General features: G+C 38.6%; 1 protein-coding gene across 1 annotated transcript in view; it reads left to right on the plus strand.

The window, feature by feature from the left end:
• Nucleotides 1-4,025: 4,025 nt before the first annotated feature.
• The window catches only part of LOC121959754 (membrane-associated phosphatidylinositol transfer protein 2-like), a 32,609-nt gene continuing 18,062 nt past the window's right edge, over nucleotides 4,026-18,572 (plus strand). The window contains exons 1-4 of the mRNA XM_042509231.1: nucleotides 4,026-4,235; nucleotides 12,176-12,390; nucleotides 13,708-13,832; nucleotides 14,641-14,874. Of these exons, the coding sequence (XP_042365165.1) occupies nucleotides 4,158-4,235; nucleotides 12,176-12,390; nucleotides 13,708-13,832; nucleotides 14,641-14,874 (652 nt within the window). The 5' untranslated portion in view covers nucleotides 4,026-4,157. The remainder of the gene's footprint in view (nucleotides 4,236-12,175; nucleotides 12,391-13,707; nucleotides 13,833-14,640; nucleotides 14,875-18,572) is intronic.

The raw sequence follows: 18,572 nt of genomic DNA on the forward strand, positions 1-18,572 counted from the left end.
TAAGAAAATGTTGTAGTCATGTGGCCTGCAGGTCCCTAACACGCAGTCTTGACTGAGTTTTTCAAGGCATGTTAAATAATTAGGGAAGGGGACTTGAACTGAAGGTGGAGAAAAATGTTATTATCTAGCCAGTTTTATTAGGTTACTACAAATTGAATTTTGTTTTAAATCAATTGACAAAGAAATTTGAGTTTTAATTGCAACAATGTTAAGCTGATGTAATTACCAACGTTTTGTCATTACAACTCAACTCAACTCAGTCTTTTTTTAATAACTTTAAAGGTCTGTCTGAATCAATCAGTTCAAAGTTTTATCCAGCAACCATGCATTTGCTTGAATTACTTTTGAGAGTGCATTCATTAGGCTTTACTCCCTGTCACAAAAGTTAAAAAAAAAGTGTCCATTCTTACATCTATTTTCATCAAGTCAAAATGTCAAAATGTCGTCACTTGCACCTGAAAAGTGGGAAGTTAGAATAATTACAGAGAATTGTTGCTGCAGATGATGTCTTGTCATGTCAAGTCTCATTGGTGGAAACTGGCAGGTTTTTTAAAATGTTGCAGACTGGCACACTAAAAGCAGTTTCAATTCGTCCAATGTGCCGATTTCATGTGTCTTTTTTTGTCTGACCAACAGTGCAAAACCTAAAGATATCAAATATATGAAACAGATGTTTTTTGTAGTAACATTTTCTAGTAATGAGCTCTACATCCTCATAACAAACATCATAACGTCTTGCTGTTGAGCAGTCGTCCTCTGGTTTATTCTCTCAGTTGATCTTTTTAGTGGATGCCGGCTGCTGTATTTGATGTGCTGACTCACAGCTCACTGAGCTGATGGAGGCAAATAAAAGACAAAAGGCTGCGTCTCCATGCATGTCAATCTGTCTGTCTGTTAATGTGTCAGTTTCCATCTGTCTCTGTCTCACATTCTGCTTTATGGGGATTACTGTGTCTATATATAGCAGTTCTTCTGTCGGTCAAGGACTTATTCTTTGCAGGATTCAGAGAGAAACACCACTCCATTTCCCCGCTGTAATTGTATCTGAGCACAAACTGCCTCAGCTCAGTAAATGAGGTCGTACGTTACAGCCTCTGGAGAGCAGCTCAGATCTGAATCTTCAGTCGCGGTTGAGACAGAGCGCTGCAGTTTTAATACCTGTAGCTGCTCTTTATTGCGGGCATCGAGGGATTTAAAGAGCTGCTCTGTGATTTGGAGTTTATTCTTGTTGATTTTTTTTTTTTTTTTTAATGTGGTTTGAAGGCCAGATTTACTTTAAAATGATACTTTTGAGATATTTCACTTATGTAAACCCTACAGTCGATCCCCTTCAACAATATTGAACAGCTCAAATTCCACAATTAAAGCTTTTGTGTATAGTATAATTGAATTTATATATTGGTAACAGGATTGTCTTTTTCCCTTAGTTCAGTTTTGGATAATCATCAATTGACTATATATTCAGCAAAAACTGGCATTTTTTTGTCTTCTGTCCTTCATTTTTCAAAATTGTGACTGCATGAATTGTAGCGGTCGACTGATTTATAATTGGCTGTGCAGCTTTCATTAGTATTGGTCCATTAATTGTCTATCGGCTCTGCCCTCCGCCAAACTATCGTTATTGTATTGGCCTTTAAAAATCCAATACCGGTCGACCTCTAATGGTTTGCACATGTAGACTGTATAAAGAGTATAAACAGTCAGCATGACGGTACCCATTAGTTTGTTGAGGACCGTTACATGACAGAAACACATAACAGTTGACATTAATCTGTGCACAGCATGACTTGTACATTCAAGCTCCACAGGAGCAGATTAATAAGTGTCCAGTGTAACTTCAAAGGTTCAACATTGTGACTGTATGGATCGTGGATGTCGACTTATTTATCAATGTCCGTGCAGCCTCTCAGTCAATGGGAAAAAGTATTGAAGCCATGTTTGCATTTTTCACCATCTTGTTATTTTGGAGCCCGAATCGTGGATTTATACAGAGAACTGGATACAGTGTTGGAAGCGGGGCCGGGTTTATTCTTATGAAAGCTGCCTTGAATAAGATTACCCATATGATCGACACTACTTCCAAACTGTGTGGCCCTTAGAGCAGGCGCACTAAAACCTCCAACCGACTGAGCGGGCTACTTCCGGTTTAGCACTTTTCTAACTTGACTGAGGATAAAATGATACAATCTTGTGGCTCGTCCAGACTTTCCAAATGTTATCAGACCAAATGGCTTAAATCCTGATGGAGAAACAAGTCATTTTGCAGAGGTTTTGACATTCAAAAAAATGATTTTAACTGATTTATAGATGATTTTTTTTGCCGGGTCAGTCAAAGGGAAAAATATTTTTGCGCTGCAGGGCGTCAGGTGACGGGATGTGATTCCACTGTTAGCTAGATTAGCTGAAATTTAAAATGTTAATAAAATATTGAAAAGCTCATCACGCCACGTGTTGTTAGCAGAAAGAGCCTTCAGGCTACTTTCAGTGTCATACTGTACTTCCTGACCTCTACGGTTCATCTGCTGCTGCAGTTTGACCAAACATGCGTAACCTGATCATGCACAGATGGATAGACTATGTGACACAACCTTTACACACACACACACACACACACACACACACACAGCGGACACTTTTCATTTGACATTTCAGCTCCTCTTCTTCTGTCTCACATGTTAACAGCATCAGATTTACAGTCTAATCTGTCTGAGATTAAGTGGCCATTGTCATGTCACCCTCCTGAAGTCACTGCTGTCTGCTTGTTAGTGTGTGACGGATCACAGACTGTCACCGCTGTTCGGATGGACGGGTGTTGATTTTGGAAAAAAGGGTGGGTGAGCCAAGCCCCTTAATACTGTTTTCCCAATGGATGCAGAGATTAGAGGATCAGTGGTGAAAGACGTATTCAGATCCTTTATTTGAGTAAGTAGTTAAAGCCATGCATTCAAAATAATACTTAAAAGTACAGAAGTATTAACAGCTAAGTGTTCTTTAAGTCTTAAAAACTAATTTTCTTGAAACAAAACAAACAAAGCTATTTTGTTTTTTAACTTATGTCAAGTCCTGTTTAAAAAAAGCTCTATAAATAGGTGTTTTAACTTGAAAAAAGAAAGCAAATTGAATTTTACAGCATTTTAAATAAATTAATATTAAATTTATATTATTAAAAAATCAATACTGTAATGATACAGTATTGCCACACAAAAGTATTGCAGTATTATGCTGTATCAATTTTGCCCCCACTACTAGTTGCAGTTGGTGAAATAATTATTAAATTATTGATGAGGGGAACATTGATTTCATTCTGTAAAATGCGAACGTAGCAGAGAGCTGAGCAGAGCTGCTGTCTGACTCCCCGTTAAGAGAGATGCTGTGCACATTTTCGTACGAGGATTGGCGTATCGTCATTGATTATTTCAGAAGCTTGAGGTTTAGTTCTGTGTTTTCTTTCAAGTTTATAACTATATTTTTCAGTTTTGCTGCTTAAAATTATTTTGCAGAACATGCATGCGTAATGGGAGGAAGGTTGAATTCATGTGTCAATAGCCTGTTACATAAACAGGATTGTTTATATTTGAAACTGAGAATAAACGTTGTTTAAAATGTGGCGGAGTAGAAGTGTAAAATAACGTGGAGGAGTAAAAAAGTGTAAAATAAAGTGGTGAGTGAGTAGAAGTGTAAAATAACACTATAAAGTACCTGAATTTAAGGGCTACGTGTCCGCGTCTTGGCTGACTCTTCAGTGTGTAGACAGAGTTGGGATTTAGGTTGCTGGGGGATTTCAGGGATGTTGCTAGGTCAGTGGATTACCTTGTAATAGATCTGTAGGAGGGCAGCAGGACACACACACACAGGAAGTGTTGGCTTGTGTACGGGGGCTTTAATCCTTCAGACAAACATGCTAACTCCTCCTCTGGTTTGTAAGTAACGCTGGAAGCTAAAAATCTACATATTCTTAACGCCTTTTTCCGGTCCCACTGAGAGTCTGTTTTCTTGTCTCCTCTCTCAGGCGTGAATAACGATGACTCCCGTCCTCGCTGTTTGAACATGCTGCTCGGGTAGCGAAGCCGACCGAGAGGAGCGTCTACCCTCTTTACACTCCTTCCCCTCTGGACACACATACACACACACGCGCGTGGCTCAACTCAAGCACAACCATGCTGATCAAGGAGTATCGCATCCCCATGCCAATGAGCGTGGAGGAGTACCGCATTGCTCAGCTCTACATGATCCAGGTGAGTAGTTTTTTACTCAACAACAAAATCACACACTGTAACGGAGAGAGAAAAAGCAGTTTATTTTACCGTAAAGAGTTTACTTGAGGGTTTTGCAAAGAAGTTGTTAATCTGGAGTATTTTCTTTAGAGCTCAGGTGGGGGGGTGGGGTGGGGGTGGTGCAGGCACAAGGTGGAGGTCAGGAGTTTAAAGTGTCAACGTGTCATACTGTACCAGAACAAGAGCGGCGAAGAACGTGGTCAAAGGGTCACGGGGCAGCGTTGCTCTGCAGACCAGATGGTGCTCCATATGCCCGTGGATTGTGTTTCATTTAATAATTTTGTGCAAAAATACACACACACACAGACACACACACACACACACACATACACACATTCAAAAATAAAAAAACATAAAACAGACATAAAAAAGAATACTTTTTTTTTGGCCATGAATCAAGAAAGCATTAAAGTTTAGTGTGTTTTTTATAATTGAAAGAGCATATAAATAATTCAGTTAAATTATGCATATTATATTACAAGAAAGTGACGATTTAATCATTATGATAATTCCGGTTGTTGCTTATAGAAATTATTTATTTTTGATATTGGAAGCTGCCTCTTGTTGTTAGCTTTGCTCTGTCATTATTTCAGCGAGGTCAGCTGGGGCTGCTTTGTCTTTAAGGCAGCTGCAACCTGGCATCTGTAGTTGAGCTGATCTTCCACCAACGCTCAGTCTTTGCATTTAGAGCAGGCTAGATGAAAAAGAAGGCGATAATATACTCTAGTAGAGATTAAGATCTTAAAAAGTACATTTTTACTCAGTACTAGTAATGCAGCTCCATCCACCCCTGGTAATGTCCAGTAGTTGTCCAGATCACCTGTGTTTTTCTGCTTGTTTGAGGGAGCTACACAACATCACAAAGTTAAAATATTTTAACTTTTAACTGTAATGTCATCTACCAGTACTGTTCTCTGCTGGACCCATCTAATTTTATCATCCAGCTCTAGTCCACTCAAATGATATCCAGTCCTCCATCTACTTGCACAGGCTGACCCACAGCCCACACCCTGGGTCGGGTGGGTCATAAAGGGAAAAAGTTATAATTAAATTACAGAAATATTGTGCTAAAAATCCAGCTTCCACTGTCTCTTGTCTCTCTCTGTCTCTGTCTCTGTCTCTCACACAGCAAGCAGCTTTATCAGCAGCCCTGCTGTGTTTATGCTTTCCATTATTGAGCTTTTTACCATGACTATCTACTGAAGTCCGACATATTTAGTTCTCTCCGGTCACAATGTCCGGTAAAAATATTTCTCTCTGCAAATTTGTAGGCCTGTCGAAATTGAATCCATTTAATATGTGCTTCTTTATCATCATGTCAACAAACCACTGTACCTGTCAGCTGTGCGATCATGTAAGGAAACAAACAGCGGGCTCCTGGGTGAAAGTCCAGGGTTTGTTGGACCCAACCACTGCACCTCCTGCTCAGTGATTTTACAGCTCCTTATATTGCTTTGCTGCCAAAATGTGCCATCCAGCAGTGTTATAAACTGACCTTGTCCGGCAGGGAAGCACACCACCACAAAAGGTGTAAACTGGCACAGCGAAAGGTGTCTGACACCAAAATCACTGACCAAGTTTTACAAGTTGAGAATTAAAACAGGCTGATTCAGCATATGACACCGTGCATACTAGAAATGTTTTTCACCAGAGGAGAAAAAAATTAATAAATCTCAACAGACTTAGAACAGACAGACTGCAGCAGATGCTGTTGGTACAGATTCACCAACATAATTACAGTGAAGACAATTAGGGTTTGACACAATTATAGAAAGATTGTAAATGTATACAAAGAATATGGATCTAAACTTACACTCATGGTCAAATTTATGCAAATGTAGAAAAATGGTGAGGAAAAGTAAAAAAAATACGCTCAACAAACCTGAATATCAGCTTTTCATGTATACACACACACACACACACACACACACGCACACACACACACAGAGTGCTGGACCCCTCCTCTTCTTGCTGAGCGTCACAGCTGAGTGCCGGTTGCCATGGTAACTGGTGACATCAGCTGCAGCATGGCAGCCGCTGCCATCATTTGTTTGTGATATGGGCGGAAAAGAGCAGAGAGAGAGAGACAGTTGAGGGAGGACAGACGTGATGGTGCAGTCGACTTTAACATGACATGTCTCACTCTGAATTACTGGAAACAGATTCGGAGAGGCGGACACAAAAACAGCAATATGATGTCATAGATTTTAAACTTTAAATGAACTCATAGTTTGGAAACACTAACATGGACGCCACTAACAGTGAGCCACACTGACTACGTCTACACAAACACACACACACACTCATTTTTTGCAATAATTACAGATATGACTATATTCTCTTTGGCCTTGTTCTGAGGGAAGCATTTTTTTATTAAGACATGTTATGCCGGTATTATTTGGGTTTTAGGAGCTTTCTTTGGACATTTACACCGATCAACCTCCCAAAACAAGGAGCTCGAACCCAAAAGAGGGGCTCCTTCCGTCGTTTGGACGTGGTTTGGGTATGAAAAGGCAGACACAGAGCTAGGGGTGTGTGAATTTACGAATATACTTGTACTTACTTGTACTATACTTGTTCCACGTGTGATATATAAAAGGACTTTATCCTGAATAACAAATATAAATTGTCTAGTTTTTTTTAGCCACTATCATGAGACTTGCTTCTGCATTTTGTTTTTCTCTCTTGGCTCTCTGCTTCTCACAGACACACACACAAAAAGCAGGCCTTTTGCAGAGCTCCAATCGCAACTATATAGTCACATTGTGCAAACACGGAGCACCAGTGCGACTTGTAAATCTTTGCAATAAATGAACTGGAGAGCTGTTAGTTTGTTTCCAGCTCTCAGTGGATGAATCCTTAGTTTACATTTTAACTTTATACTATCGCTTTAAGCTTTGAGTCCAAAACAAAAACATCAACACTTCCAGCCTGAGATGAGCCGGGTCCTTCAAAATAAAAGCACAATGGGTTCTGCTTTGATTTATTTATCACAGTACTTTATTTAACTTTATACTTTAATTATTTACATTATAACAGTATTTTATTCAACATAATTATAACAGTAGTTTATGTAACTTTATTTTATGGCAGTAGCTACTTTATTTGTAACTGTAGTTCATTTAATAATTTCGTATTTTATTAGTTAAGAGTGGTTTAGAGGACATTTAAAAATACTATATATATATATTGTGAATCACAAGATATCTTAAAAAATATCATGCTTATTTTACACCAGCCCTGCCACGGATGTGTTCCCAAACCTGCAAAAACGTCCAAATTTAAAGAGGGGACACTTCTGATAAAAGTTTGCTCGTTTTCAGCTACAGCCACACATAGATTCTAATTCTTTGGGAAAAACTGGCGTTTTCATTGCATTTGCAGTTTTATTTAAACATTGAAGTGACAGTTTGATGCATGGCCGTTGTCTGTTGCCAGTTCCAAACTTAAAGCGAGCTCAGAATTTGAAAAATGGCAGCACAGCTGATGTGGGGCGTATGAAACGTCTGAGCGGCCCGTGATAACGTTTTGATGCATGAGGTTCTGCTGTGGCTCCATTAGGACCGTACGGACGCCTGAGGAGGGCAGCTGTGCACCCCCGGTTTATGCTAACCTTGCTGTGTCACATAAATTATTCAGGGACAGCTCAGCCCGGCAGAAGCGAGACCAACAGCAAAGCCAGACCCATTATAATTCCACCGAGTGTCTGCACAAAGCCAGTCGCACTCCTTAGATTGTACACGGGCTCCGTTTCCCTTCACTTCTTCTCCTCGATTTTCTTTTCCTGTCAGATACTCAAACTTTCTTCTCCCTTTTTGCAAATTGGCCGAGGCTCTTTTTCTCTGCGCTTTTGTTCTCTCAGACTTCTCTCTCTTGAACAGTTTGTGTCCTTGTTTCAAGTGGTTAAGTGCCTCTCTCTGCTTTTCTGACTCATTTTTCCTCATGTAGATGTTTGGTAGTCACATCACATCACTGTTTTTTAGTACATTCAAGGACTACAAGACCTATTTTCCTAAAAATGTTGCAGTGGTTGCTGAAAAAGATCCCTGGGAAGACATAATTTTGTATGGTCATAATTGCAGGATTAATAAGAAAGAACAAGATGATTTAAACCCAAATAAGTAATGATTCATTATTGATTTCTTATTTCTAACTTATTTTTTGTGTATGTCAAATTAAATGTGGACTGCATGTTCAGCTGACTTGCTGTGCACCGACTTAAAGATTTTTTAGGTTACGCTAACAATTAGACTGACTCTTTGATAATTAGTACCAAAATAAAGAGTCTTTTCCAGGAAACTTCTGAGCAAATGCTGTACAGGATTCAAACACTGAAAAAAATACAAAAGAGAACCACAAAAGTCTCTATACTGCTCATGCAGAGTAATCCAAGTGTCCTGAAGCCTTGACGTACACGTTCACATGAGACCAACAAGAGCTCTCTGTATCTGCATGCTGGTGTTTACATGCAACCTGGCAGCCTCCCCCACACACAGCAGTTTTAAATCCGACAGAGAGACTTGTTGCTTTCTGTTAACCCCACAAAACTCCCTCTCTGTGTGATGGCTTTGAAAAAAACATATTCGGCAAATCTGCACTGGAAACGGTTTTTTTTTGGCTTTTCCAGGTCACGTGATGCTATGGCTATGCACTTGTCTGTAGGAACTGGCTCCCTCATGATGCCGCAGGAGCTACAAGAGCTGTTATTGCATAACTCTTCAAAAGTTGAGCGAATCATCTGTAAGTTTTGAATCCACAATTCCTCTGTGAAATTGTGGACTACCAGCACCCAGAAATCCCTCATATGTGGCCGCTTCCACGTATGAGGGGCTCGCCTTTATATTAATGCTCCCATAACACACCTACGTCGCCTTTGATTGGAAATCATGTCGGCTAGTGCAAAGCTGCAATAGAAATAAAGCTGCTGATGTTTTGAACAACCGTCGCCATGCTTCTTGGAGTGTTATCGCCAGAGGAGAAGTCACATAGCATCACTCAGTGCAAACGCAGACATCTCAAAACTGAGATTTATGACATTTAGAGAACATGGCTTAAGTTTTGCACAGATCTGTAATTGAAACCCGCCTTGTGTCTGTGCATGTGTGGTTGTTGAATTTTGATGACGGTCAAACACCAGAAAATGCACACATCAGCAGCAGACGCAGCATCTTTAGGTTTGGAAAAGCTCCCGCTGCTGTTGCACATGGCGCTTGTTTTTAAGTAAAGCAGCAGACAGGGGGGAGAAGGTCGTATTAATATGAGGTGCATGTATTAAAACTGCTGACTGCATCTTTAAGTTCAAGTCTAAAGTCTTGGGCGTCTGTGACTGTTGTTTGTGTCAGTTGTTTTCATTAAGATTCATGAAGCTCCTGAAAGTCGCTGGAGAAACGCTGTACAGATGGCTGTGTAGCTCTAAGACGTGTGTCATTAATGCAGATCCTCTCTCCTGTGCTGCAGCAGACACGAGGAGGGTAATTTAGGGCCCTTAGCTCCTCACCTAAATTACATTACCTGCTAGATTACAGCAATTTTCCAGCTGTTTGCCTCCTCTGACCTTCATTACTGATATCACCTCCCTAAAGTCTTGAGGAGAGAGAGCTCCGTGTTCAATCAGAGCTCTCATTGTTGACCCCGAGCGCCCCGCTCTTGCTGTTAATAATGATCGCGATGATTTGTATTCACGCAGTGCTGTTCCTCGACCCGCAGCACATTACAATGGACGGGATAAAAAAGCTTTTCAATCACCACTTTGACACCAGGATACACTTTGTACAGTACGATCATCTGACTGACTCAGCAGAAAGATAAAAACTCAGCAGTCTGTGTAAACAAAGATTTAATAAAGTGATTAAAACTACAGTGCAATTCATATTTTGTCAAAAGTATTTATTGTGGTTGAGATGTTGGGCTGAAACAAACACGTTTTAACTGATTATTTGCGCTCAAAGTAACCGCTCCTTTATCAGTGTGTATTTGTATGAAGGCAGCTTAACCCTTCAGGGCCCGCTGTAATATTACACACACTCGTATTGCTCTGCGCACAAAATGCACTTTTTTAAAAAAAATCAAGCTTTAAAAAAATATTATGCATTAATATTATTTTCTACTTTCATTGAGTTTAATGTTTAACCAACATCAGTCTTAATCATTTATATCAACTATTAATTAAATTTCAGAATTTTTACCCTTTAAATGCCAGATTTTTGTCATAATGCTACCATGTATTTAGATTGAAAAAACAACAAAAAATGATTTTAATGATTCTTTTCCTTAGTATACTACATGCAAAGTAGAATTTTCTTTTTCTTTTTCTTTCTTTGGGTTTTTATTTATTTTTTTTATTGTTATAGTCTGGGATATGACAAAGATTTGCAGCATTGGTTTGCAACATGAGTAAAAAGTGAGTAAAATGCACCAAACAGTCCCTAAGTGTTAATATATTTTACCAGCCATATAAACAGTGGGTGATCCGGTCTACATGAAGAGCCTGTAAGAAGATGAAGTGTGTTTTTAAACACAAACTGATGCTTTAATCCACAACGTGCTGTTAATGCACAGCTCAGTCTTAAAAGATCTGTAGGGTCAGACCATCTGCTGCCTTTTATCAGAGGTCACAAGATGAGGAGAAAGAGAAACTACTGATTTCAAATCCTCTACGCAGCGAGACCCCTGAACTCCTCTGAAAAAAATAAGCTCTTAACAGAGTTAAGATAATTTAACGCAGAAGGAGGGGAGGGGAGAAATAAGAGGCAAAATGAGCTGTGGAGGAATCTGGACGATGTGAGTCTCTTCTTTATTTTTCCACGTGGCCGCTGTTTTCTTTCCAGCTCATCACTCTGCCTCTGCTGCGTCATCCGTCCAGCTCTCTGAGGGATTTCACAAGGTTGGACACCACCGCGAGTCAGAGACAGGAGCGCTGTGTAAGGGTCTCAGGGGTTTAATTTAAAGTTACAGGAAAGGCGGGAGGATGTGTGATGTCAGGCGACCGCGGCTGGATGACTCGATGCTAGCAGTGGCTGATTTTGCACTGAATCATCTCTCAAACCCACTTTTGACAAAATAACTGGGAATGAGGGGGTTTCAGTTTGATTTACTCAATAAACTCTCTAATCAGAGTGAGGGGTTGTAAAAATGTTGCTCATATTCAGTAAAACACCTGCTGCTAAAACACCTGTCATTGTCCAGATTTTATATACACAAGTTACAGTACAAACGGTGCCCAATTAACCATAGAGGCTCTTATTAATTTTTGAAATATGTGTCCTCTTTTTAAACATAAAAATGGGGAATGGGAATTATTTGCTTTTTAAACAAAAACTAAAAACGGTTCTTAAACTGAATAAACAAAGTTTTTGTTCCTTCTCGTTCCTTAATTATCAGAGTTTCAGGTCTCTGTCGAGGGAAATAAATGTGATCTTTTTTTCCAGTGCAAAGCATTTCTTTAAAAACAAAAAAAAATCTTTATTTGGAAATGTTGCCATACAAGAAATACAATGGGCGTGCAGTCAGACTGACATTTCCTTTTTTGAACAACTTCACCAACCACCTAGAACATGGAGGACACTTGCTGAGAAAAGCAGAAAGAGAATATTTACATGTAAACAAAAAGGAAATTCATGTACATGTATGTATGTGTGAGGTCGCACTGAGGGTTTCTATTGTTTTCTTTAATAAAACACAATAATCAATACAACATAGACGTAAGTACATGCAGGGAATAGTTTCTTTGCAGTCTGGGTTAAAGAGCCGCTGATTTCATTGTCTCGTCTTTACCTGACCACCAAACCTCCACCTGTGAAGTAATATAACCAAATGCAAAATATCATATTGCTTTGGTTTTCGATGACTTTAAGTAACTCCTCCTCCTCACTGTGTCCTGTCACCTCACTGCCGTCTTGCAGAAAAAGAGCAGAGAGGAGAGCTGTGGCGAGGGCAGCGGGGTGGAGATCCTGGAGAACAAGCCTTACGAGGATGGCCCCGGCGGCTCGGGTCAGTACACGCACAAAGTCTACCACATCGGCAAACACATCCCGTCCTGGTTCTGTGCCATCCTGCCTCAAGCTGCTCTCCGAGTGGAGGAGGAGTCCTGGAACGCCTACCCCTACACCCGAACCCGGTGAGACTCAGTGACTCATCACACTCGTATTAAAAATGATGAACGCTCATTTGGACGAGAAGATATTAACAGAAGAGCTCAGACACTAAAATCATCCTCGACCTAAAACATTTGTTAAGCGTACATCACATAAAGTGATTTCAGGCAGGTGGCATTATTTAAAGTACAAAGACTGAACTCTTGGTAATAAAAAGCTGTTAATGGTTTTCATTTTACAGCTTCTAGATTCATAAGATTCATGAATTAATAAAATAACACTCAGTAGATATTGCTGATGGGGCCATTTCTTTTTTTTTTTGGAACAATTTCAGCTGAATAATCAACTTTTTTATATCCTCCGGATGAATTAACTTGTGGATTAATAGACCACATTGTCTCAGCTTACTGAAATTCTTCAACTATTTAATATTTTCTTACCATAAACTGCCAAAGTAATGAAAGAAGGTGCTCTGGGGGACATAAATCCTACTTCTTTTTTTTTCCGTTAAGATTTTTATTGAATTTTTCATACAATAACATTAGCAGTAGAACCCACATCTACCTTTTCTTCCATTTCCCCCTTATCATCGCCCAACTCCCCTACACAATCCTCGAGTGTACATTCAAAATAATCAGTGATGCACGATAATTATTTTTTCAACCAATACAGATAAACAGAACATTTCCAGCTTCTCGTGACCGATAACATGCCGATAATTTCTTATTGCTTATTTTTCATTACCTGAGGGCATGAAAGGCTGAGATGTGGTGAGTATAGATTAATTTAATTTGTGCATTTTCCTAAAAAAAACACATTTCAGACAAAAAGCTGGGATTTTTTTTTTTTTTCCCCTCTTCTTATGTCAACTTGAATTGTTCAAAAATAATACCGAAAAATAATAATTATTGGTCCGATAATTATCGTGCATCCCTAAAAATAATATTTATAATACTAATAAAATAACAGATTTAATGTTAAAGTTACAAGACATACTGTATACAAGCTCTAAAGCTCTAATAAAAATTAATCTAAAAAATTACAATGAAAAAAAATGTCTATATGAAAATTGCTTTTTAAGTTGTGAACTATACGAATAGTGCAAAGAAATGAATACTGAATGGATATATACTTGTACTGGATACTTTTTGTACATTATGCACGTGCATACATGCTAAGTATACACTGTGTAGGATTTGTGTTTAGAGTGACAGATGATATGTTCATTAAAATATAATCTGTAATAATCCATAAAGCAGTGGATGTTTGGTTATTTACAGTTTATGACAGTAACAACTGTTTCTCTCTTGTGTTTCTCTTGTGTTTCTTGTGTTTCTCAGGTACACGTGTCCCTTTGTAGAGAAATTCTCGATAGACATCGAAACATATTATAAACCAGACACTGGAAATCAAGCGGACGTCTTCTTCAACATGTCCTCTGCTGAAAAGAGACAGAGGACAGTAGGTAAGCCAGTCGTGACGGACACAAAAGAACACACCCTCTGCTACCATCATAAAAAGTCCTCTTTTTTAACCCTTTGAAGCCAGATTTCTCACATAAACATGAAAAAGGCAACAAACAAGAAAATACTTAAAATTTACAAGAAAATTTTCCCACAGCACAAAAAAGACACCAGAACAGGAAACAATCTGAAAATAATATAAAATAAAATTAATATTAACCCTTTAACACTGGATCAATATATTTTCTGTTACCTAATTTTAAATGTATAATTATAATGATACATTTTCCATTTTTTTAAAACTTTTTTAATTACTTTTTTAATTTAATTTAATTTAATTTTTGCAGAACATTCCATGCCAATTTGCTGACTGTTTTTTTTTCTAAATAATATACCTCATAGGTTTAAATGCTTGTGAAAGGCGTCTGAATGCAGCACAAGAAAACTAATATTGATCCAGTGTTAAAGGGTTAATGGATAGCCAGATGAGGAGTCAAATTTGCATCATTTTCAGTAAAACACAGACAGTGTGACGAGCCGGGACACAGACTGAGAGTGTAAGAGCTCGTGTTGAGCCTCTGAATACTAAAATTCACTGGGGTGCAGGTAAAATGTGCAGACACTTTCCCTGCAGGGAGTTGTTACATAAAACTCTCTCGCACACACAAACACACTCACATACACAAACTCGCGCACACACCTTTTGAGACAGGTGTTCAGTCAGTACGTGGCGACATCTGTCCTGCTCACACCTGCTGTTCACATCTGCTTCAGCTTTGTGTGATTAATAATATTTCTTCCCCCCTGCAGACCCCATAGACATCGTGAAGGACTACATCCCTCCCCACGAGTACCTGGTGGAAGAAGACCCCAAACTGTATCAGTCGGCAAAAACCAAACGGGGTCCACTGTCGGACGACTGGATCGAGGAGATCAACCAGAACCCCGGAGAATGTCCCGTCATGTGTGCATACAAGCTCTGCAAAGTGGAGTTCAGATACTGGGGCATGCAGTCCAAGATCGAGCGCTTCATTCACGACGTGGGTAGGTATGGCAGATGGTGTGTGTGTGTGTGTGTGTGTCCTTGAGAGTCTTTGCAGCCAATTCACCTCTCCCGCAGTTTCTTCATTTTTCTCTTTCTTTTTATCTTTGAATCAACATCTGAGATATTTTATTTTGTCACTGACTTCACTTTGAAAATCTCCTTTTTCCGGAATAAGCGCGTTTGTCAGTTGCACCACAACAACGATAGATTCAAGATTCAGTCATCGTTTTTTTAAACGTATCTTCATACATTATTAGGCTCACTTTTATAAATATGATATTGACACACAATTGAAAAAAAGACAAGATATGTTGATAATTAGTCATGTGACTTCCATGTGAATACTCAGGTAATTTCACTGAGCAAAATCTGAAGAAGCTACACATCAAAGGTGTTGCTCGCTCCGAATAAACTCACAGTAAAGCGGCAATCACACTGAGACGCATCGCACAGACGCCGCCGCTCCAAAATGCCTCAGAAACGCATCTGGATAAACCGCTGGGAGCGCCTGTGGAGCAGGTCTGCGAGCACGTGGCCTGAAAATGACATTAATTAGCGGTTCGACTCTGCGGCCTGAGTGTAAAAGTTGAAAATATTTGAACTTTTCTGGCGCCTAAAAAACCTCAGGGAAAACACACCACGCAGCAGCGAGAGAAATGCTTGTCAGAAACGTTTTACAAAGGAAATGTTAAAAAATGCAAATCAAACTGAGCCGACCTGCTGGTGGAAATGTTCCCATTTTTACGTTTTAATCAGCCACCACATTTAAAAACAAGCAAAACTGATAACGAAAATCAGAAAAATGCTTAATTGAATCAGCTAATAATAAGTCAGTTTACAGTATTGACGCATGTAAATATATGTATAATTTACTTAGATAATTGTGATACTTAAAAGTACATTTATTGCCAGAAAGTTACTTTTGATACTTAAGTACAGTTAACACAAAATGGGAACCGTAAATCCACGTTTCGAGGTCTGATTTCTACTTGTTTCTATGAATAGCAGCGATCCGTTTGCTTCTCTTTTTCTCTCTTTTCGGCAGTCTGTAAGAAAAACGCTCCGACTGCTCGAATCTTTCTGTGCGGTCAGTCGCTCAGCAGCTCTTCCCCATTTCAGATGTGTTTTTTGTGTTTTCACGGCATTCGAGCTAACGCTGCCGCTCGTTTTTCTGACCCTCGGTGGATATTGTTAACATTTATTTTCACTCAGATTTTTGATATGATACGTGCATTTTTACTATTTCAAGCCACCTTTCCAAAGGCTTTAAGATTTTGGGAAGTCAGAACTGCGTGATACTTTTTTCTCTTAAGTTAGGATAGGAACTTTAATTTAGGAACTGTTTATCTGTGATGTCTTTTTTCCTAAATCAGGTCCCAACACTAATTACCAAACAGTTGAGATCTGGATCTGGAAGTGAAGAGGTTTCTGTAATAAGATCTCTTTAACGATTAACCCCTGATTAATGAAAACTGTCTGATAAAGAGCAGAAAAAAAGAGAGGAGGGGAAGATACTGAGAGAGAAGCAGGTGAGCGTGAGGAATAGTCGGAGGAAAGGTAAATCAAATAAACCAAACGCTTAAGAAACCCTTTAGAGAGCGCTGGAGAAGAAGTCTGGCTCCCTGAGATAACACAACAGACTGGATTAATTTCCTGCCGCTGTTTCTGTTCCTCTGCTGTGATTTAAGACTGTTTATACAGCGACGCTGCGCTCGCTCGCTCACCGCGTTTACCTCCAGACTAATGAAGCAGCAGCTGCTCTATCTTCATGGCATTCTCACTCGCTGCTCTAATCAACACGTCCAGCCTCAAAATGTGTTTTTTTTTGGTCCCTGTTTAATCCACCGACGCTTCAAAGCACACGCTTTATAGAAGTTTTCCTTTGTTTTTATCTGATACCACCTGAAGCTGTTCACTGGGCTTTTACTCTGAAATATTCACTGCATTAACCCTTTAAAACCTGGATTAACGTCAGGTTTTCTTGCACTGGGTTGAGATGACTTTCACAAGTATTTATGTCTTCGAGCACAGAGCTAATCGGTCTGACGTCTTTTCAAAACATGGGGGAAAAATGAGCAACTTGACTAGAAATTTTCTGCAAATTGCAAGAAATTAGTAGATTTAGAAAATGATTTTTAAAAAGCGTATCTAGGGAAAAAAGAAAAAAAATCCTAATTAAAAATGATAAAAAAATTTTAACCACCCTGTCTTGTTTTTTATTTTCCTTTTCTTTTTTCTTTGTCTGTTTTTTGTTGTTTTTTTTTCTAATTTTCAGGTAATTGTACTTTTTAATAATTTCTGGCTAACTGTTGGGTTATTTCTTCGAGTGCAGACAAGTGCTGCAAAGATGAAAAGATATATTTAGATAATTTAAAATAAAGTTTTTGTGTCGGATTTAGAAAATTATATTTTTTTGAACAATTATTCAGGTCATGGAATTTTCTTTTGTTTTTTAATTTACCCTCTTTTTTTTTGCTCATTTTCAGTTAAATTTTTTGTACGTTTTTGTGTTGCAAATTTCAGGGGTAATTTCTAGTGTTGCTCATTACCTTCTTAACATGCTTTTGAAAGAAATCCTGGCAGTTTTTTTCAGGTTTCAAAGGGTCAACACACCAGTTATAACATTATCTTTTTATTATAAATGGTGTTGGACGGGTCATTCGGTCGTATAAAACAAAACCTCTTAAATTGTATTAATGTGTCGCTGGTTATTTCCACTGGATATTAATTCAGTAGTTATCTCTGTTTGTTGATTTTGTCTTCATCACCAGGTGGGATGTTTTAATCATGATCTGCTCAGAGGGTTCAGGTTTTATAACAGCTGCTGCTTGTTTAGTTCATGAAACGAAAGACATCGATTCAAACGAAATCTCTTTTGATGGATCACCTGTCACTCGTGTTAGGGGGTCAGGGGATTTCTCCAGTGTGTTGTTTTTATTCAGGGTGTATTTCTCGATATAAATAATGCTCGTGTAATGTCATTGAGATCAAGATTTGTTTTGCACAGGAGACCTGAGTGCAGCAGAAGGATTATGTATCAGGAGAAAACCAAAAATATTTGTCAGATCTGTTTTTCAGAGCCAATTTCTACCACGTGTCCCCTTCAGAGTGATACTCAGGAGCATTCGAGGTAAAAAATAGTATTACGAGCTATAAAAATTCCCTGTCGCATTAAAAGTTCAATCGTAACTCATTCTCTGTAACCGTTTATCCCATTCAGGATCAGGAATTATTAAATCAGGATTTATTAAATGGGTGTTAGTATGATAGTGTTTTAAAAAATACCAGTTTTAGCCGGACTAACACAATAATTGAATGTTTTCCAACATTATGTAAACATGTATGTGTTGTAAAGTGTAAAAAATGAAAAGTTTTAAGCTTTGTCTTGAAAGTATTCAGAGTGGAGGCTTTTCTAACATCATCCTGGAGTTTATTCCAGGTTTGTGTTGGCTAAAAATGAAGATTGCAACACTAGATTTATTATAAAAACAACATTTTATTTCAACAAAATAGGAAACTTCATTATTTTAATAGCAAAATTTACATTTGCATTACAGTTTTTGAATGCTTTATTATTCGGTCAGAGACGTAAATGGACTTTATCTCAATTTCCTAACTCAAAATTCTTTACTGTGATGCGTTATTTGTTAAATAGGATTCTTTTTTTTCGGCAGAACAGCTTTCACGTCACCGTGCT

The sequence above is a fragment of the Plectropomus leopardus genome, chromosome 20, assembly GCF_008729295.1.
Source record: "Plectropomus leopardus isolate mb chromosome 20, YSFRI_Pleo_2.0, whole genome shotgun sequence".
In the NCBI taxonomy this organism is placed as follows: domain Eukaryota; kingdom Metazoa; phylum Chordata; class Actinopteri; order Perciformes; family Serranidae; genus Plectropomus; species Plectropomus leopardus.